A 22,604-nucleotide genomic window follows, 5' to 3' on the forward strand; every position below is an offset into this window, starting at 1 on the left:
GGGGGGAGGACCTTGGACTTTCCACAGGGCAGGGAACCCTGACTGCTCTTCGGACTGGAGAGGGAGATGAGTGGGGGGAGGGGGAGAGGGGCGGGAGGAGGGGGAAGGAAATGGGAGGCTGGGAGGAGGCAAATTTTTTTTCTCAATTAAAAAAAAGAAATAAAAAAAAGACTGGAGTGGGAGGAGGAGGAGGGAGGGAGACAGAAATGAGAGGAGGAGAGGATGTGGAAATTTTTAATACATAAATAAATTTTAAAAAAATCATTCTGAGTGAGGACACCCAGACACAGAAAAACATGGTAAATACTCACTCATAAGTCAACATTAGATGTAAAGTAAATGATAACCATTCTATAATGCACCAACCCAGAAAGCACTAGGTGATGTGGGAGTCACCTATGTGTGCTGTGATTAATGAATAGAAAAACTGTCTTGGCCTGTTGATATGGTAGACTTAGGTAGGCAGGGAAGTTGAAACCTGAATGCTGGGAGGAAGAAGGAGGAGAGAGACTCCATGGAGCCACTGGAGACAGATGCTGGGAATTTAACCCAGTAAGCCAAGGCCACATGGTGATACACGGATTAATGGAGATGGGTTAAATTAAGATGTAAGAGTTAGCCAATAGGAAGTTAGAGGTAACAAGCCAAGCAGTGATTTAATTAATACTATTTCTGTGTGGTTATTTCAGTTCTGGGCAGCTGGGATGAACAAGCAGCCTTCATGTCACAGCTAGGTAACAAGGAGTGCCAAAGGTGGATGCATTGATCTCCCTGGGAAGGCAAAATAGAGGTAATCTACTTGGTAAACTGGGGGCAAAAGGGTAGAGGGGAGGGGAAGAGGAATGAGAACATGAGGAAACCAGATGGGCAAGTTGGGGGAGGGATAAAGTGGGAGAGCAATGAAATAAATATCTTGATAGAGGGACCCATTCTAGAGTTAGGGAGAAACCTGTTGCTAGAGAGATTCCCAGGAATCCACAAGTATGACTCCAGCTAAGACTCCTAGGGAGCCTGAATTGGCTTTTTCCTGTGGGTGACTACCTTAATTATCATCATAGAACCTTCATCCAGTAAATGATGGAAACAGATAAAAAGATCCACAGCCACACATCGGGCTGAGCTCCAATAGTCCAGTTACAGAGTGAGAGGAGGGTTTACATGAGAAATGGGTTCATGGTTATAATAGGGAAACCCACAGAGACAGCTGACCCAAGCTCTTGTGAGCTCATGGACTCTAGACCAACAGCTTACATGGGATCACACTAGCCCCTCTGCATATGGGTGACAGTTGTGTGGAGTCTCTGGCACTGGGACTAGGATCTATTCCCGGTGCATGAACTGACTTTCTGGAGTCCATTCCCGATGGTGGGATGCCTTGCTCAGCATTGATGCAGGGAGGAGGGCCTTGGTCCTGCCTCATCTTGATGTTTCAGACATTATTGATTCCCCATGGGAGGCCTTACTCTTTCTGAGGAGTGTATGGGGATAAAATGGGAGGGGAGTGGGAGAAATAGAGGGAGGAGAAACTATGGTTGGTATGTAAAATGAATTTAAAAATTAAAAAGAAGTATATCATCATATATTCTGTTTGTAGGGGAAAATGTTCAAGGTCAACAGAGAGCTAAATCAGACAATGTTAGGGAGATAACACACAATACCACAGGTGTAGCTTCCTTAGGATTTGTAATCACAACCTAGGGTAGGAAGTCAAGTGCCAGAAACCACAACTTAACTCATTAGAGATACTGGCTGTTGCCCCAGACCAGCCTTGCCAAGACTGCTTCTGGACTAGTACATAAAACCAATTCTTTCTTTGTCTTTTTTTTGGAACCTCAGAGAAAACCTCAGGTATGTCTAGCTCCCAACTACTGGAGGTTGGCTTTGAAAGATTAAAGACTTGAGCCATTTCCATTTCCAATTTATTCTTTTTGTGTTTATGATTCACGAGGTGAGCTGTCAGCATCCCCCTCCAGCCACCATGCCAGACTACTGCCTCTGCCCTGTCATTATGGACTCTAGCCCTTTGGAATCCTAAGCCAAAATAAACTCTTCTATAAAGTCTGTGTTATTACAGCAACAGAAAAGTAACTAATACATAAGCTACGACCAAAGAGCTGGCTGTTGCTGTGAAGAGCCTGAGCATGTTGGGTTTTTGAAGGAATGTGGAAGACTCTGGGTACTAGAAAAGAAATTGGATTCTATAACCAAGTTTATCAGTCTATCCTAGTGCAAGCCTGGAAAACAGTCCTGAGACTAACGCAGACTGTAAATACCTAACTCAAGAGGTTTCAGAGGGAAATAAGGAGTTTAGCTGAAACTGGGATAGAGACCATTTCTGTGATATTTGGGCAAAGGATCTGGTTTTATTCTGCCCATCCTAAGAATTTATTTGATGCTTAAAGTAAAAAGTAATAGGCTAATTTCTTTGGAAAAAATCATTTCAAGACAAAATAATATTGATTCTCCTGGGTGGTTGTTATTAAAGACTGTTGGACAGGTCTATAGAGAAAAAGAAGGAGACAGTGAGCAGCTTTCCTCCATGGCTGCACCTCAGTTCTTGTCTCCAGGTCTACCCTGCTTGAGGTTGTGACTTTCTTTCATTATGGACTGTGACCACTTTCCTCCCTATGTTGCTTTTGCTCATGATGCTTTATCGCAGAAATAGAGTTAGTTATGAAAGCATGAACCTTATATATGATGAGACTGTCATGTGAGAGAACATGTTATTTTTAATGGCACACAGATATATTAGCAAATTCAATACAATATATGTAAAAAGATTTATACACTATCAATAATGGCTTTACACAGACTTGTAAATCTGGGTCATTCAGAAACTAATACAATCCCTTACATCAGCAAGGAATAAATGAACACATACATGATGAAGACATTTATGTAGATACAGAAATGTCGATTTTTTTCACGCAGTCACAGAAAATTAGAAACAGTGACATGTTTCCATTATTATATTCGTATATTCGATAAGATAATATGATACTACTGAAATTAACATTATATTTAACTATAACCCCAGTAGCACGGAAACTGAGAGAAACAGTTCATAAATGGGACCTCCTGAAAGTGAAAAGCTTCTGTAAAGCAAAGGACATGGTCAATAAGACAAAAATGGCAGCTTACAAAATGGGAAAAGATCTTCACCAACCCCACATCAGACAGAGGTCTGATCTCCAAAATATACAAAGAACTCAAGAAATTGGTCATCAAAAGAACAAATAATCCAATAGAACATGGAACATAAACAAAGAACTCTCAACAGAGGAATCTAAAATGACTGAAAGACACTTAAGGAAATGTTAAACATCCTTAGTCATCAGAGAAATGCACATCAAAAAAACCTCTGAGATTCCATCTTACACCTGTAATAATGGCCAAAATCAAAAACACTGATGACAACTTATGCTGGAGAGGTTGAGGGGTAAACGGAACACTTCTGCATTGTTGGTGGGAATGCAAGCTGACACAGCCCCTTTTGATGTCAGAGTAGTGATTTCTCAAAAAATTAGGAAACAACCTTCCTCAAGACCCAGCAATACCACTTTTGGGTATATACCCAAAGATTGCTCAATCGTGCCACAAGGATGTGAGATCAACAATTTTCATAGCAACACTGTTTGTCATAGCCAGAACGTGGAAACAGCCTAAATGCCCCTTGACTGAAGAATGGATAAAGCAAATGTGATACATTTACACAATGGAGTACTACACAGCAGAAAAAAATAATGACATCTTGAATTTTGCAGGAAAATGGATGGAGCTAGAAAACATCTTTTGGGTGAGGTAACCTAGATCCAGAAAGACAATTATCACATGTACTCACTCATAGGTGGTTTTTAAACATAAATCAAAGGAAACCAGCCTGTATACAATTCACAACCCCAGAGAACCTAGGCAGCAATGAAGACCTTAAGAGAGACTTACATAGATCTAATCTACATGGGAAGTAGAAAAAGGCAAGATCTCCTGAGTAAATAAGAACCATGGGGACCTTGAGAGAGGGTTGAGAGGAGGGGAGAGTCAGGGAGGGGAACAAAAAAATGTATAGCTCAATAAAATTAATTACAACATAAAATAAAAACATTATATTTAACAATTATAACCCAAAAATCTCATTTTATATCAGGAGGAAGATGGCAATATCCCTTCTTTCCATATATTGTTCAGCTTTGTACTTGAAGCCCTAACTATTCCAGCAAGGGCAGTATGTAAATTAAAGGCCCATATTAAGAACACAGAAATGACTTTATGGAACTTCTCAGCATTTATAGCATGGTGGCCTAAGAATGATTCATTTACATGCCAGCTTCTTTTATAAATACCAGCAGTGAACAATGAAATTTATGCTTTAAAAATACATCTGCTTCATACATCAATTCTATACTCCAAATAAATGATGTTCAGTTGGTATTGTGAAGTTTCCTTAAAGTTGTTACTGTAATTATATACAGTAATTAGACAAGACCAGGATTGTGAGATGAGTTATTTAATTTCTCCAAATATATTATATAAGTACTATATTTACATCATTTCTTCTCCTCCCTTTTCCCCTCCAATTCCTTTCATGTCTTCCCATATTCTCTCAAATTCATGTATTTAATTGTTATTAATAAAATTATATTTTCACTCGAGAGGCAGAAACTGGTGGATCTGAGTGAGTTTGAGGTTATTCTAGTCTACAAAGCAAGTTCCAGGTCAGCCAGGCTTGTTACACAGAGAAAACTCTGTCTTGAAAACCCACAAAAAAAGAAGAAAGAAAGAAAAGAAAATTATATTTTCAAAGCCATGTGAGCAGTACTCCACCAGAGAGTTCCTTCAAACACAAGTGTGTTGATTGCACACCTTCACATTTCTAGAAAACCACACAAAGAGCAAGTGAAAGTTGTGGTTCAAGAGACAGTGCTGGGTCACCACATGCATTCAGATCTTGTTTTCCATTTTGGAATCTGATTTTTGGGCACTGGTTTTGCTATTTCAACCAAGATCTTTGTTCTCAGTAGAGAAGATGAAGACTCATGATGCAGGTGGAGAATACGGTAGCATATAATAAATGAAAATATTACATGAGAGTGAGGAAAACAGAAGATTCACAAAGGTGAGGACCCAAGCCTAACTCATGGGACAGGGTTATCCCTCCCCTAAATCACTGGAGATGGAAAGAGAGATAGTCAGCTAAGTATACATCTAAGTGAGTGGTTCTCCACCTTTGTAATGCTGTGAACACAGTTCCTCACATTCTGATGTCCCCCAACCATAAAATTATTGTCTTTGATACTTCATAACTATAATTTTGCTACTGTTATGACTTGTAATGTAAATTTCTGATATGTAGGGTATCCGATATGTGACCTCAAATGGGGTTGCAACCCACAGGTTGAGGACCGCTGATACCAGTGAGGAAATAACATCATGATTTGCTGTAGAAGACTTCTCCACCACAATACCCAGATGTTTCCATACTTTGAAAGCACATTTGCTCCCTGGAACCTGAAATGGTTCCACACTGAATGCTCCAGATTTTCTCACAGAACTACCTGAAATCCTTGGACTTATTCTGAGGTCTCTGCCACCTTGGCAGATGCACTGTTTTCTCTACTGGCTGTGTATTGGATCCATCTTTGGCTGTGCTGATCTTCATACAGAAGAATGCCAAGGAGTACAAGGACCAAGACAGATACCCCAATCCTGATGAGATTCTCCTTTGTGTAATCCTGGGGCTGTGAGACTGGAGATTGTAGGAAAAAAGAATCACAGAGGTCAGGGAAGATTAAGTCACCCCAAAAGACTGCTTCCCCTGGACAGGACTTCATCTTCTGTATTGAGTCCTCTTGCTAAGATTTCTTCTTACTCACCTGTCTTTGGGTCTGATATGTTTGGTGATAGCCTGAGGGGCTCAACTGCTTCTAAGAATCAAAGAAAAAAGTAGAATATGAGGGGCTGTAGAGATGACTCAGTGGCGAAGAGCACTAGCTTGTGAGGCAGTGGTGGTTCATGGTTTACTCCCAGCAATGAAGAGGCAGAAGGAGGCAAATCTCTGTGAATTTGAGGTCAGCTCTGTCTACAAAGCAAGTTCCAGGAACTCAGACAAACATGAGTTTTATACAGAGAAACCTGGTCTTGAAAATAAAAAATAAAATAAAAAACACACTGCCCACTCTTCCAGACGACCCAAGTTCAATTCCCAGCACCCACATGGCTGCTCACATCTGTCTGTAACTCCAGTTCCAGGGCTTCTGCCTCATGCAGACAAAACACCAATGAACACAAAATAAAAATAAACATGATTTTTTTAAAAAAGTAGGATTGTGAAGTGTGTTTTCTAAGTCTTGTGTTTTTATTTTCTTCCTTTGTCCCTCCACCATATCATTATTTTAAGAGAAGGGACATTAAAAAAAAGGCAAATCAGGTGTGGTGGTCCACGCCTTCAATTCCAGCATTTGGGAAACAGAGGCATGAGAATCTCTGTGAGTTCAAAGCCAGACTGATCTATACGTGAGTTCCAAGCTAAGCCTATGCAGTAAGACCTTCCTTCATTCTCTTAAAAGCTTCTCTCTCTCTCTCTCTCTCTCTCTCTCTCTCTCTCTCTCTCTCTCTCTCTCTCTCTCTCTGTCTCTCTCTCTCTGTCTCTCTCTCTCTCTCTCTCTCTCTCTCTCTCTCTCTCTCTCTCTCTCTCTCTGTAGGTGGGTGTGGGTTGTGCAGAATACAAAGGCCAACAAAGAAACCTACAACTGATCAAAATACAGAGAACAGCTTACCATGAGTTACACACCCCTAACTGACACAGTTATGACGCAACCCCTACACCTAAAGTTCAAGAAATAGCTCAGAAGAGAGAGGACTAGGACACTAGGGCATCTGCTGTGAGAGAGTGTCTTCCATATAGGGCAAAGACCTGAAAAATATATGATTGCCTAAACAAGACCTGCACAATAAAACAAGTTGACATGGCAGTGTGAATGGGTGAGATCTCAAAAGATCCCACCCCTAGATGAGGAAGCTACAGGCAACTGATGGCTGCTGGGAGAGAAAGCACCAGTCTTTTCCAGGGAAAAGAAAGCCTTTGTTAGGTGGTTTTATCCCTGGTTATCCCTACACACACATACACCCACACACGTGCGTGCACACAACACTAAATGTAGCACTGCTTTTATATATAGCATATTGGATGTATATACACACACCTAACATATAATTTAAAGAAAAGGCCATGAATTTTAGAAGGAATGAATGATACATAAGAGAAGTTGGAGAGGAAGAGGAGGGGGTAAAAATAGTGTAAATACAGCTAGGTATGAAATTCTTTTTAAAACTGAAATAAATATAAAAATAAAGAAGGAAAATGCTTTTGTTTATGCTTGATTTTGCTGTGATAGTTTTATAAAATAATTTTATAAAGTAGTATAAATCTTAATTTTTGTTTGTTTGTTTGAGACAGAATCTCTTTTTGTAACTTTGTCTGCCATTAAACTTGCTAGGTAGACCAGAATGGCATTGAACTCACAGAGATCTGCCTGCCTTTGCATCTTGAATCCTGGAATTAAAGGTGTGCACTGCCAAGCCTGACAAGCCCAAATTTCTCAATTTAATTCCTTACTTGTTTCTCCCTCCCCGCTTCCCTCTCTCCCTCATTTATTTATACATATTATGTATGTATGTATGTATGTATGTATGTATTTTTTATCTGTCTGTCTGTCCTTGCTTTTCTTATTTCCTCCCTCCCCCTTTCCCTTTCTGACTCCCTTCTTTCCTTCCTTCCTGTGTGTCTTCTCTTCTTCTTTCTTTTCTTTGGGATAGGATCTTATTAGCCCAAATTGGTCTTCAACTCACTATGTAGCCTAGGATGACTTTGAACTTCTGATCCTCCTGCTTCCACCTTCTAAGTGCTGCAGTTACAGGTACCAATCATGGTCCTCAGTTTACTTAGTACCAGGACCTCATGCATGCTAGACATTAACTACCAACTGAGCCATGCCCCTGGCTCCATTTCCTGTGTCTCTTCTTTCCTGTGCGTTACACTCATCACATGACTTCATGTACCTCTAGATGAACCCTCCCTTTTGTAGGACTTCCTACTGGTCTCCTTGCTGGATGCTCCACTCTGATCTTTGTGTTCGAATTTTGCATCAGACTCACTTTAGAAAAAAAAGCTTTCCTGAATTTGACTAAAACATCTAACTAGAGACAAGAATTCTCCTGGTGAGTGAACTGTTGAGCACAGACAGAACAGCTAAGATTTCTCTGATCTAAGACCTTGCATTCCACGGGAGGACTGTGGCATGGCAATAGGTAGGGTGATGAGCTTTAACAACTACAGAGTCTTTGGGTGTCTCCAAGGCGGAAGGTCCCAACACACATTCAGAATTCTGCCTAACACTGCTGAGTGAGGAAACATTGATCTTAGACACAAAAAGAAAGTGGCTGCTCTCCGCTTGATCAGAAGAAAAGTGTCCATCATTATCAATGATTGACATGGCAAAGTCACTTTCTCTTCAGGGAATAACATGGAGCCTGGCTTCACTGAGAGTGTGCAACAGGGAGATGTCCTAGAGGAAGAAAGATGGGTGAGGGGCTGCTTATCTTCTTCTGAACCTGTTTCTGGATCCTTGGCTCTCTTTCTGCTTTCTATGACTCTGTTCTTACCCGACTTTCTGGTCTTTGGTCCTAGATCCCATATTTCATCTTGCTCATTATCTCCTCCGGCCATTATCATCTGGTCCTGTGTAGTCTTCAGTCTCTAAGTGGACCCACTTGGCTCGGCTCCTCAACTATAACCAGAATGTCCACTGGGAAGATATTTTGTACACCCCTTTGGGGGTGCTTACAGGACCCAAGAGGAAGTTGGCCTTGAGAATCCAGCTTGGTAAAACAGTTCAGGGCTGTGGAGGAGGTCAGTTCCTCATCCTTTCGACAAAGAAAACCTTTCATAACTTATGTAAGAGCAACACTGGAGAGTCGGGTTCTCTCCAGGGGGAAGGGAAAAGGCCATGCAAAGTCAGCAGTGAGCGCTTCCTGGTCAGCCCTTTAGGAGAAATGGGCTAGGTGTTGGTGGAAACGCCAGTGTCTGTGCAACACCTGTCCCCTCACATCCTACATGCAGATGCCACTGTCATAACCCCCACCCCCCCCACACACACACATACATACACTGGGGCTCTGACTGAGTTTCCCTCATCCTCCTAACTCCTGGGGTTCCCTTAGAAAAAATCAGGGATCACGGCAAAAGCAACACTGAAAACAACTGATTGAGTCAATGATGGGGCTTCCTCACCTGAGACATGTATTTCCAAGGGATCACTGGGTTCTGACCACACCTGGGGGCTGATAGCATGGTAGCCGTAACATCTAAATGTCCATTTCTGGCTGGGAGTCACAGAACCCACAGGAAACAAGCTTTGGAATTGCCCAGTGGAGTTTATAAACACTGAATCCAGTATCAAGGAGGGTTTCTGTTCTCCTTCTTTAGTCAGGACAAACCTGCTAAATCCCAGCTGTGAGCCACACTGGCAGATAATATTCTCTCCTGAGGTCACCACACTGCTGGGTTGGACAGAGAGGCTGGGTTTACTATAGAGTCCTAGAAAAGAAAGTAGTAACATTATTAAGTGGGCATAAGCAACCCATGTTGGCTTCCAATGCTGCGCTGTGAGACAAGGGAAACCCGTGAAAACAGACTCTTTCCTGAGGGAAGGGCCTGGGTATGGGTGTTCTCTCACCTGTCACCACAAGCTCCAGAGGGTCACTGTGCTCTGACCACCCAGCAGCGGTCTTATAGTAACATCGGTATCTCCCTCCATACTGTTGTTCAATTGATGGGATCAAGAACTCAGCCTTGTTTGTGGCCTCCAGTGTGTTCTGTGTACGCCAGGGATGTGGACCTCCCTCCTTGTAAAGACGGTATTCCCGGGCCCCTGTGGTCACCTCACATGAGATGGTTACCGGCTTCCCTCTGGCAACCACTGATCCTGACTGAACACTGAGGGTTGGCTTGGGGGGAGTCCCTGAAATGAAACGAGGGCTCTGTCATAGGGCATTCACCTCAGATGTCAGCCTTCATTTTCAGCATGCCCCAGGTATCATATGTTCCCAAGCTCCACTGAGGAGAGTTATCTTTAATTCCCCAGTGAGGAGTGATCTGGAACGGCTGGACACATACTCACCTGCCAACACTGAGGTCTCTTGGCCCAGATTCAGCCCTAGAAGAGAGTCCCTTGTCAGAACTTTGCCCCTAATGCCTACATAAGCGAGCTTCACTGAAACCACTTACACACCCTGGGGTTTCTCGATTGGCTAGAGCCTGACTATGGACCACAATCCCCTTCTCGTCTTCAAATCTTACCCAGATAGAGCAGAACTATGAAGATGAAAGTCATGGCACCTCTCAGTAGCTGCAACTGTACTTATGGAAGAGACCACAGAGCCTGCCTGGATAGCCAAACAGCAATGAGGATGAGATCTTTAGAGAGAGATAGGATGCCTGACATCACATGGCTATTTCTTCAAATATACACAAGAAAACAACCCTCCCTAGCCAGCTGCCTCTCATTTCCCTAGGGCTGTGGCTTGGATTCACTCCAGAACTTCTTAGAGAAATGATCATCTACTCTGGCCTCTCTCACTAAGAAGGGAACAGCAAAAAGATCTGTTACTTCCATTTGCTGGACCACCTAGCAGTTGAGGATGATTGAAGGTGGATTCTTCTTTCTTAAACACTCTACAGTCTTTCAGCTCATCCGTCTGCACAGCACTGTGGGGTCCTGATGGTCATCAGTCAAATCCTAGCCCTAAAAACACTTCTGAGAAGATCCAGGGTGATGTTGTGGTGTGGATGCAGAGGAGCTGGCACACTGAGCACACAACCATGTCCCATATGAGGAGCTTCATCTTGGGGGTGGGCAGAAAGGAAAACACAGGGAGATAGAGAAGGAAAACGCTGTTCTTCATGATTCTGGGTGTGTGGGTCTGTGGGAAACAGCCTCCTGTACTCAACATCCTTTCTTGTCTTTGCAGCATCAACCACCCCCATCTCTCCGGGAACAACCTTCAGAGCTGTTCTTGCCTCCTCGCTGTTTACTTTCTTTGTGGGACTGAGTTCTCTTGCTGGAAGAAGGGTTGCTTTCTCCATAGTGCCTGCATATTACTCACTGCTGGTGCCACTAGGAACACTGGCGTCTCATCTCTGAAGTTCCTCTTCTGGAGTCTGTTGTAAGCACTTCACTGTGCAGATTGTGCACCGTGCTGGGCTGTCTGGGACATTAAGAATTTCAGCCATCACTGATCTCCTGTCCAGGGTGCAGCATGAGTTTGGAACATGAAATGTTTATATTGTTACACACTTTAAATGCTCACTGGTGTGTGTGTGTGTGTGTGTGTGTGTGTGTGTGTGTGTGTGTGTGTGTGTCTGCTCTGAGCATTTACAGATGGTCCGTTATAATATTTGTGAAAACTGAAGATCATCATGGTCAGGGAAAGAAAAAGAGACACAAAAGATCCCTGAATTGGGGCTGGAGAGATGGCTCAGAGGGTAAGAGCACTTGCTATTCTTCCAGAGGCCCTGAATTCAATTCCCAGCATCCACATGGTGGCTCACAATCATCTGTAGTGAGATATTGTGCCCTCTTCTGACCTGCAGGCATATGTGTAGACAGAACACTGTGTACAAAACAAATAAATAAAACTCTGTAAAAATAATTTTTAAAAAAAAGATCCCTGAATGAAGAAGAACCCATTTCAGAGAACACAATGGAATCAGTAGGTGTAGGATCTTCAGAGGTCTGTAGGGAAGGTTGTTCTCCATGTGGGAGAAGTGGGGTCAGGGATCCTGAAAAAATCAGGCATCTGTGGCTCCAATCCCCTTGTTTTCAGAGGAGCACTGACATGATTGTACAGGCCCTATAATCAGCACTGAGCCGCTTCCCTCTGTGAGTATGCAAGGCAGATCCACTCCAGTATTGCCACCCATGACCATCTGTGTCATTTGAGTCTGACTGTGAGTGTCACACTGAAGCCATCCCTGACAGTCACAATTCTGAGCAGATGCTAAGTGTGGAAGAGTAGATACCACAGGGTTTCCTGGGTCAGACTGGGTAGAACCCTCTGTGGGAAATCATGGTCAGGATGGTAAGATTACAAACATCAATGGGTAGAACACAGCATATCAGAAAAATGGGGAACTAGAAATATTATTTTAGTGAGAAGTTTTAAGTTGAATTATGTCACTTAAAAGTAATTCTATTTAAGTGAATAAGTGAAAGAAGAGGCCATGGTAGAGTGTGAGAGTCTAAGGGGACTACCAGGAAAGAGTGCCCTTCCCACACACACCAGAATTCCACAAACATTAAGGCTGCCAGAATGAGAATGTTTTCCACTCTTCCACAGCACCACACAGAACCTATTAAAGCTGGTGGAGGGTGAGGGAGACTGAGAAGATCGCTTTCAACCCGACAAAATCATGCAAGTAATTCACTTCATAAATATGTGCTTCTATCAATCATGGTTAGAAGAGCTTCCTTTTGCAGTGGACTGACCAAAAAAAGGCTGACAGCAATGATTGTGAATGCTCAGCTCTTATCACTTCCTCCTCCAGGGCTGAGAGAACATCATAGAAAGGATAGAAAGAGGGTAAAAGCCAGAGGAGGGGGAAGAGTGTTGTGAAATGCTGTTTTGGGGACATGAGTAACGCTCTTGCACATAAGAACAAGTGTGGTTCCCTGCAGAAGATCTGAACAAAATCAGAGCAGCTAAGATCTCAGTGTGTGTGTGTGTGTGTGTGTGTGTGTGTGTGTGTGTGTGTATTTGCTACTGGCACTTGCTGTTGCTGTACAGTTGGGGGAAGTCACTTTTCTTTAGCGGTATGGCCACTGAAAGGTTGTCCATGTCCTAGTGGATTACCCCATGCCCGTGAACATGTGTGCACCACTAATTGAACTCCATAAAGTTAAAAACAAAATTATAAAAAGAAAATAATGAAGTTGGGAGGGAGACACAATGAGGAGCTCAGGGGTTAGGTTGGAGTAGAACTGTGGGAGTGAGGAGTGGATATATGATCAAGATGCTTCTCATGCATGTATGAAATTTTCAAGGAAAAATTAGAGGAAAAATGTAATTAATAACTAGAACAATTTTCCTATCTTCTTCCAATTATTAAAATAATTATTACTTTAGAACTTACTATTTGAACATCTATATATAAATATATATGTTCGTGTAAATCCATATGTAGCAATGATCAAAGGGAAAGAGATCATCAGTTTGAAATTAGGGGTACATGAGAGCAGCTGGAGGGGGGAAATGGAAGGGGAATGATGTAATTATATTATAATTTTAAAAATGTATTAAAATGCATAGATAAATTGTAGCAAATGAAGCTTTACATATATCATCTTTGCCAGACTGAGAAAGCCTACTTCTTCTTCTAGTTTTAAATCCCTTTTAAAGTACAAACACATTAACTTTTAAATCAAAATCTCAGCTTGTACATCCCAAGATAATCACATCTTTTTCTTTTAATATAATGGGTCACATGCACAGATTATTTTTATTTAAAAATACCTTATTTTATTAGATTACTCCTATTTCATCACAGTATACTTTTAAATACACTGTTGGCCTCACCTAACTGTTCATCCATTTTAAATTCCCATGTTAGTTATATACAAAATAAAATGGGTCATATGAACCGATGACATTATACAGAATATTTTCCTTAAAACTTCAAATTCCAATAAAGCTCCATAGGAGTGGGAGCCTATCCAGCCCAGAGACATTGGCAGATCAGGATTGAGCCAGCAACCTGGGCCAGAGCAGACCTGAGACAGGGAACTCCACAAGATGAGGTGCAGGGGAACAACCCATGAGCAAGTAAGCCAGAGACAGAAAATCCAGACATGAATCAGGAATATTCAAGGAACTAGGCCTGAGCCAAGACCTCTGTGGATCTGGGCATGAATCTGGGACCTCCAAGGGAATAGGCAGGAATCATAGATCTCTACAGGTCAAGGCATGAGTCTGGAACCTCAAAGGGAGTAGGTCTGAGCCAGGTCCTTTACAGGTCTGGGTGCACCTAAGCATGGGAACTCTGAGGGAGTAGATCAGAGCCAGAGTCCTTTATAAAACCAACCCCAATCCAGGGACCTCTGCAGGAATGGATCCAGACCAGAGACATTTACAGAAACATGTCTGAGTGACAACCTAGGCTACATGAGGCCTGAGAAAGCAAACTCCAAGGGAGTAAAGCAAAGCATGGGAGCACTAAGCAATCTCCAGGAACACAGAGTGACCAAAGGGGTAACTAGAACCATGGCACTGACTGTGCCATGAGGAACAACCATCTGAGTCTTGGATTCACTGGCACCTAGAAGATTAATCAACAGAATCACAGATGGTCACAACAACACCTATTAGAAGAAAACATGAGTAGAAAAAGTAAGAACACACACAATACCACAACGAGCAACACAATACCAGTAAAACCTAAGGACCCTACAGCAGCAAGACTTTAACAATCAAATATGGATGAAGCAGAAAAAAATGAACTAAAAAATAACTTCAGGAGAATGTGTGAAACTCTTAAAGAGAAAATGAGAAATTTCCTCAAGGAAATGGAGGAAAAGACAAATAAAAAAATGGAAGACGTCAGCAAATTCCTTAAAGAAAACCAAAAAAAGCAATCAAACATATGAAATAAACTACTCAAGACTTGAAAACTGAAATAGAGAAAATAAAGAAAACACAAGCGAAGGGAATTATAGGAACAGAAATCATGAGAAAATTATCAAGAAACACAAATGCAAGCACAAACAGCAGAATACAAGAGATGTAAGAGAGACTCTCAAGCACTGAAGATATAATAGAGGAAATAGACTTGTCAGTCAAAGAAAACATTAAATCTAATAAAAGCTTAACACAAAATATCCAGAAAATATGGGATGGCATAAAAAGATCAAACCTAAGAATAATAGGTATAGAAGAAGGAGAAGAAGTTTAACTCAAAAGCACAGAAAATATATTTAACAAAATCATAGAAGAAAACTTTTCCAACCTAAAGAAAGATATGCCTATGAAGATACAAGAAGCTTACAGAACACCAAATAGACTGGACAAAAAAGTCCCCTTGCCACATAATAATGAAAAAACAACAACATACCAAATAAGGAAAGAATATTAAGAGCTGCAAAGGAAAAGGCCAAGTAACATAAAAAGTCAGACCTATCAGAATTACACCTGACATTTCATTGGAGACAGTGAAAGCCAGAAGGTCATGGTCAAGTGTTATGTAGAGTAGACATTAAGAGACCATGGATGCCAGCCCAGACTATTATACCCAGCAACATGTTCAATCACCATAGAAGGACAAGATATTCCATGACAAAACCAGATGTAACCAATACCTAGCCACAAACCCATCCCTACACACACAAATAAAAAACTAAAAGGAGAACTCCAACCCAAGGAAGTTTGCACATAAAAACAGATACGGAGGAAATACAAATATCAGGTCATATTTACAAAACCTGAATTCCACAAAATTGGAAAACTTAAATGAAATGGATAACTTTCTAGATAAATATCACTTGCCAAAATTAAATCAAGACCAGGTAAGCAAATTAAACAGACCTATAACTGCTGAAGAAGCAGAAAGAGTAATCAAAAGTCTTTCAACCAAAAAAAAAAAAAAAGCCCTGGACCAGATGGTTTGAGCTCAGAATTCAACAAGATTTTCAAAGAAAACCTAATACAAATACTCCTTTAATTATGACACACAATAGAAACAGAAGGAACATTGCCAAAATGTATCCTGTATATGCTCAATCATGCCACAAGGACATGTACTCAACTATGTTCATAGCAGCACTGTTTGTCATAGCCAGAACATGGAAACAACCTAAATGCCCCTCGACTGAGGAATGGATAAGGAAAATATGGCACATTTACACAATGGAGTACTACACAGTAGAAAAAAATGATACTTGAATTTTGCAGGCAAATGGATGAAGCTAGAAAACATCATTTCGAGTGAGGTAACCCAGACCCAGAAAGACAATTATCACATGTACTCACTCATAAGTGGTTTTTAAACATAAAGGGAAAAAACTAGGCCATAAATCACAATCCTAGAGAGCCTAGACAACAATGAGGACTCTAAGAGAGCCATACATAGATCTTATCTACGTGGGAAGCAGAAAAAGACAAGATCTCCTGAGTAAATTCAGAGAATGGTAACCTTGGGAGAAGGTTGAAGGGGAGGGGAGAAGCAGGAGAACCTTCATCCAACAACAGAAGGAAACAGAGGCAGAGACCCACATTGGAGCACTGGACTGAGCTCCCAAGGTCCAGTTGAAAAGTACAAGGAATGAGAATATGAGCAAAACCATGAAGGGTTCATCCAATTAAACAGTTTAACTGAGCTAAAGGGAGCTCACTGACTCATTCTGGACTGGGAAGGAAAAAGCTTAAGACCAAACTAGTCCCTCTGAATGTGGTTGACAGTTTTATGTCTGGGGCAGACTGAGGGACCACTGGCACTTATCTCTACTGTGTGTACTGGCTTTTGGGGATCTTATTTTCTTTGGTTGTATACCTTGGTCATCCTAGATATAATAGGGAGGGCCTTGGACCTTCCACAAAGCAAAGTGCCTTCTCCTCTCTTAAAATTAGAGGGGGTGGGGTGGCAGGGTGTGTGGAGGGAATGGGAGGAAGGAAGGGAGTTGGAATTTGGATTGGTATTTTTTTAAAATTTTTCTAATAAAAAAAAAGAAAAATGTAGAGCTCAACAAAAATCAATTTAAAAAATTTCAAATTACTAAATTGGGATTTTTAAACTATTTTAGACATTTTATATTTTTCAAAAACTTCACTTAGGGGTATTGGCATAAAAACAGAGAAGTCGACCAATGGAATCGAATAGAAGACCCTGACATTAACCCACAAACCTATGAACACCTGATTTTCGATAAAAGTATACAATGGAAAAAAGCATCTTCAACAAGTTGTGCTGGCAAAACTGGATGTCAACCTGTAGAAGAATGAAAACAGATCCATATCTATCACCATGCACAAAACTCAAGTCCAAATGGATTAAAGAGCTCAATATCAGTCCGAACACACTGAACCTGATAGAAGAGAAAGTGGGAAGTACTCTACAACATATGAGTACAGGAGACCACTTCCTACATATAACCCCAGCAGCACAGACATTAAGGGCCTCATTGAATAAATGGGACCTCCTGAGACTGAGAAGCTTCTGTAAAGCAAAGGACACTGTCACTAAGACATAATGGCAACCCACTGACTGGGAGAAGATCTTCACCAACCCCACAACTGACAAAGGTCTGATCTCCAAAATATATAAAGAACTCAAGACTGTAAAAGGCTAATCAACACAATTATAAAATGGGGCACTGAGCTGAACAGAGAACTCTCAACAGAAGAACTTCAAATGGCCAAAAGACACTTAAGGTCATGCTCAACTTCCTTAGCGATCAGGGAAATGCAAATCAAGACAACTTTAAGATACCATCTTACACCTGTCAGGATGGCTAAAATCAAAAACACCAATGATAGCCTTTGCTGGAGGGGTTGTGGAAAAAGGGGTACACTCATCCATTGCTGGTGGGAATGCAAACTTGTCCAAGCACTTTGAAAAGCACTGTGGCGGTTTCTCAGGAAATTCGGGATCAACTTACCCCTGGATCCAGCAATACCAATTTTGGGAATATACCCAAGAGAGGCCTTATCATACAACAAAAGTATATGCTCTAATATGTTCATAGCAGCATTGTTTGTAATAGCCAGAACCTGGAAACAACCTAGATGCCCTTCAATTGAAGAATGGATGAAGAAAGTATGGAATATATACATATTAGAGTACTACTCAGCAGTAAAAAAACAAGGACTTTGTGAATTTTGCATGCAAATGGATGGAAATAGAAAACACTATCCCGATGAGGTAAGCCAGACCCAAAAAGAGGAACATGGGATGTACTCACTCATATTTGGTTTCTAGCCATAAACAAAGGACATTGAGCCTATAATTTGTGATTTTAGAGAAGCTAAATAAGGAGAACCCAAAGAAAAACATATAAGCATCTTCCTGAATATTAACCTTCATCAGGCGATGAAAGGAGACAGAGACAGAGACCCACATTGGAGCACCGGACAGAAATCTCAAGGTCCAAATCAGGAGCAGAAGGAGAGAGAGCACGAGCAAGGAACTCAGGACCGCGAGGGGTGCACCCACAGACTGAGACAATGGGGATGTTCTGTCCGGAACTCACCAAGGCCAGCTGGCCTGGATCTGAAAAATCCTGGGATAAAACCGGACTCTCTGAACATAGTGGACAATGAGGACTACTGAGAACTCAAGAACAATGGCAATGGGTTTTTGATCCTACTGCACGTACTGGCTTTGAGGAAGCCTAGGCAGTTTAGATGCTCACTTTACTAGACCTGGATGGAGGTGGGTGGTCCTTTGACTTCCCACAGGGCAGGGAACCCTGATTGCTCTTTGGGCTGACGAGGGAGGGGGACTTAATTGGGGGAGGGGGAGGGAAATGGGAGGCGGTGGCAGAGAAGAGACAGAAATCTTTAATAAATAAATAAATAACTTCACTTAGGTTTAAAAAATTTTTTAATTTAAAAGTAAACTTCAGCTAGGCACAATAGTTTAAGTCTTTAATCCCAAGAAACCCTGCTCCTATGTTGAGAGAATCCAGAGAGGTGAGTAAGTGGCCACACGGCCCGACAGTCCAAGGGGACTGACTCCAGGTCCCCTAAAGTTCCCTAAGCTTTTCTGTCCATCCAGCGGGGAGAGTTCCCTGCTGCTGGCTTTCTTTACCCCATTCCACCCTGCCCCCCAAGCCCACATTTTCATCTGCAAGGATGAAAGGATGTAGGATCTCCCAACACAGCCTGCTTCAGGGCAGAGAGGATCTGAGAGCCTGCTCCAGTGCTGAGGGGACCTAAGACAGGGCAGACCAAGAAAAATTCCCAAGTACACAGTCAGACACAGCAAAAATTGGACCAAGATGCCAAGACTCTGATGGGCAGGCACCAATGCAAGAATTCCTCCACATCCTGAAAAGCAACATGATAACACCAGAATCCAGCGAACATGCAACAGGAAGACTTGAACACCCTAGCCCAGAAGAAGTAGAAGAAATGGACATTAAACACAACCTTATGAAAATTATAGAGACCCTTAAGCAGGATGTGAAAAATTCCTTTAAAGAAATGGAAGAGAAGACAAACAAAAAGTTAGAAGAAATTATTAAATCCCTCAAAGTTACCCAAGGAAACCAAGAAAAAGCAATCAAACAGGTAAAGGTTCAAGACTTGAAGACTGAAATCGAGGTAATAAAGAAAACACAAACCCAGGATGGTTGGATATGGATAATCTGGGTAAATTAACAGGAACTACAGAGACAACTATAACCAACAGAATACAAGAGATAAAAGAAAGAATCTCAGGCGCTGAAGATACTATAGAGGAAATAGACTCATTGATCAAAAAAAACAGCAAATTCAAAAAATTCTTAACACAAAACATCCAGGAAACCTGGGAGACCATGAAAAGGCTAAACCTAAGAATAATAGGGGTGGAAGAAGAAGAATTACAGCTTAAAGGCCCAGAAAATATATTCAACAAAATAATAGAAGAAAACTTTCCCTTTCCCAACCTAAAGAAGGATGTTCCTATGAAGGTACAAGAAGCTTACGGAACACCAATTAGACTGAATCAAAAAAAAAAAATCCTCACCTTATATTAATCCAACCACAAAACATACAGAATAAAGAAAGAATATTAAGAGCTGAGTGGCCCTCATCCTGTACTGAGGAGATCCATCCAGAGGGATAAGTGTGTGCCCGCCAGGCCAACTGGACGCCCCAGGAATGGAGAACAGGCCCCATCCAATTCCCTAAACATTTCTGGCCATTCGGTGAGGTGTATCCCCGGCTACTGGCTTTCTCTATTTGCCCTATTCCATCTTGCCCCCGAGCACCCTTTTCCATCTGCGGGGTCCTTAGATCCACCACCACAGCCTGTTTCAGGGCAAAGTGATGTGGGAGTGTCATATATCAATCTGTTGATTTCATTGGTTAAGCAATAAAGAAACTGCTTGGCCCTAATAGGTTAAAACATAGGTGGGAGGAGTAAACAGAACAAAATGCTGGGAGGAAGAGGAAGTGAGCTCAGAGACGCCATGCTCCCCTCAGACCGGAACTACACAGCTAATTAGAGATGGGTTGATCGGGATATCAGAATTAGCCAGTAAGGGCTAGAGCTAATGGGCCAAGCAGAATGGGCCAAGCAGTGTTTAAATAAATACAATTTGTGTGTTGTTATTTCAGGGCATAAGCTAGCAGGCGGCCGGGGTGCTGGGGATGCAGCCCCGCCGCTCCCTATTACAACAGCAAAGGGTTCCTCAAATTCCCTAAACATTTCTGACCATTCAGGGTGGCATCTCCCTGATTACTGGCTCTCTCTACCTGATTCCATCTGTGGGGACTTAGGATCCCCCAACTCAGCCTGCATCAGGGCTGAGGGTCTGGGTAGCCAGCAGCAGTAAGTGCTCCTGCAGCAGGGGCTTCTTTGTTCCACTTGAGCCTGTCCCCACCAAGTCTGCCCTTTTATCTGCAAGGTCCTTGGCCCAGTAAGTGGTCCTGCTCCTGTACTGAGGAGATCCATCCAAAGGGATAAGTGTGTGCCCGCCCAGCCAGCCAGACGCCCTGGGAATGGAGAACAGGCCCCATCCAATTCCCTAAACATTTCTGGCCATTCAGTGAGTTGTATCCCCAGCTACTGGCTTTCTCTATTTGCCCCATTCCATCTTGCCCCCGAGCACCCTTTTCCATCTGCGGGGTCCTTAGATCCACCACCACAGCCTGTTTCAGGGCAAAGGGGATCTGAGAGCCAGCTCCAGTGCTGAGGAAACCTATGAGGGGGCAGACAAAGAACCCCCCCCCCCAAAGTACAGTCAGCCACAGCAAGATTGGGCCAAAGGCCAAGACTCTCCTGGCCACATTTGGAGGAAGAGATGGACAGGCTGCAACAACCTGAAAAGCAACATCCTGTTTAAGGGTCTCTATCATTTTCATAATGTTATGTTTAAAGTCAATTTCTTCTACTTCTTCTGGATCAGGGTGTTCAAGTCTTCCTTTTGAGTGTTCACTGGATTCTGGTGTTATCTGTTTTGAAAAAAAGATTAATTTTTAAAATATACAATTTTGAATTTACGGAAAAAGTTCTAGAGGGTTGTAGAAACAGTTCTTTGGTTGATAGTACTGCCTGCTCTTCCAGACGGCCTGAGTTAAATTCCCACCATGAGTTTACAACTGCTTGTTAACTCCAGCTCCAGGGATAACCTGGAAGGCCAATACCTCTGGCCTTCAAGAGTACCTGCACTGATGTGCATATACTCACATGCACACACACACATACACACACCTAAGAATAATTTTGAAGTAAATAAGTTTAAAAAATATATGTTTAACATCAATAATTTGATGTGATTAGATATATGTTTCTTATGAAATTATCAGTATAACCTATATCATAAACGTATCTGATTTCTCTTAGTTTCCTTGTACTGCCTTCACTTCCTGTTGCTACATATTTTGTAATAACATGATGTTGAGAGGCTAGAGAGATGGCTCAGCAATTAAGAACACTGACTACTCCTCCAGAGGTCCTCAGTTCAATTCCCAAGAACTGCATGGTAGCTCACAATAATCTCTAGTGGTATCTGATATCATCTTCTGGCATAAAATTATGCATGCATACAGAGTACATGAATAAATAAATAAATCTTTAAAAAGAAAACAGGTATCAAATAACAAGATGTTGATATCTACTCTCTTAGGAGAATATTCTATGAAATGGGGTCTCACTTAGTTGTTCATGGTGGGTTTGAACTCATGACCTAAAGAGACTCTTTGACTTCAGTGCCTTGAGTAAAATGGTAGTAGGTATACAAGGAATCTACCACCAACTATGATTGCAGTTGTCTAATTACACTAAACCCTTTTGTCAACAATACAATATATTTCTAGAACTTATTTAGTTAATGTAAGGTGAATTTTTACACTGCTGTTAACCACTGAATGAGTCTGACACCATTGCAAGAAAGCTTCTGTATTAAAATACCTTCAAAGTGTCTTTCCTGCACAAAAATAAAATTGTAAAGATTGCCGAGCATGCCTAAAGTCTTTCCTGCCTCTCTTTTATAATATAGTCTGAGAATTCCCAGTGTTCATGTCTTCTATATGTATGATTCATTCCGAGTAATCTTGCTTAGAGGTGTTTCTCTTTTTGACAGAGATCATCATTTTTTATTGTTTCTATTGAGCTATACATTTTTCTTCACTCCTCTCTTTTCCTCCCATCTTCCCTTCTACCCTCTGCCATAACTCCACAACCAATATATTCAGGAGATCTTGTCTTTTTCTCCTTTCTCCTTCCTATGTAGATCCATGTATGTCTCTCTTAGAGTCCTCTTTGTTGTCTAGATTCCCTGGGGTTATGGACTGTAGGTTGCTTTATGTTTAACAGCCACTTATGAGTGAGTACATATGATATTTGTCTTTCTTTG

The 22,604-nt window shown here is 41.7% G+C and overlaps 1 protein-coding gene across 2 annotated transcripts; it reads right to left on the minus strand.

Moving 5' to 3' along the window:
* Window positions 1–5,264: 5,264 nt before the first annotated feature.
* On the minus strand, window positions 5,265–12,408 carry LOC142831992 (leukocyte immunoglobulin-like receptor subfamily A member 5). Of its 2 annotated transcripts, XM_075942418.1 has the most exons (6): window positions 10,355–12,408; window positions 10,176–10,211; window positions 9,732–10,016; window positions 9,287–9,592; window positions 5,871–5,921; window positions 5,265–5,743 (listed from the first exon to the last, which is right to left on the minus strand). In XM_075942418.1, exons 1-6 carry the CDS (start codon window positions 10,386–10,388, stop codon window positions 5,568–5,570), a joined length of 888 nt encoding a protein of 295 aa, XP_075798533.1. In that variant the 5' UTR covers window positions 10,389–12,408; the 3' UTR covers window positions 5,265–5,567. The 2 variants fall into 2 exon arrangements, with proteins under 2 accessions (XP_075798533.1, XP_075798534.1); XM_075942419.1 differs by lacking the exon at window positions 10,176–10,211.
* Between the last annotated feature and the right edge of the window lie 10,196 nt (window positions 12,409–22,604).

The sequence above is a fragment of the Microtus pennsylvanicus genome, chromosome 1 (genome assembly GCF_037038515.1).
Source record: "Microtus pennsylvanicus isolate mMicPen1 chromosome 1, mMicPen1.hap1, whole genome shotgun sequence".
NCBI lineage: Eukaryota > Metazoa > Chordata > Mammalia > Rodentia > Cricetidae > Microtus > Microtus pennsylvanicus.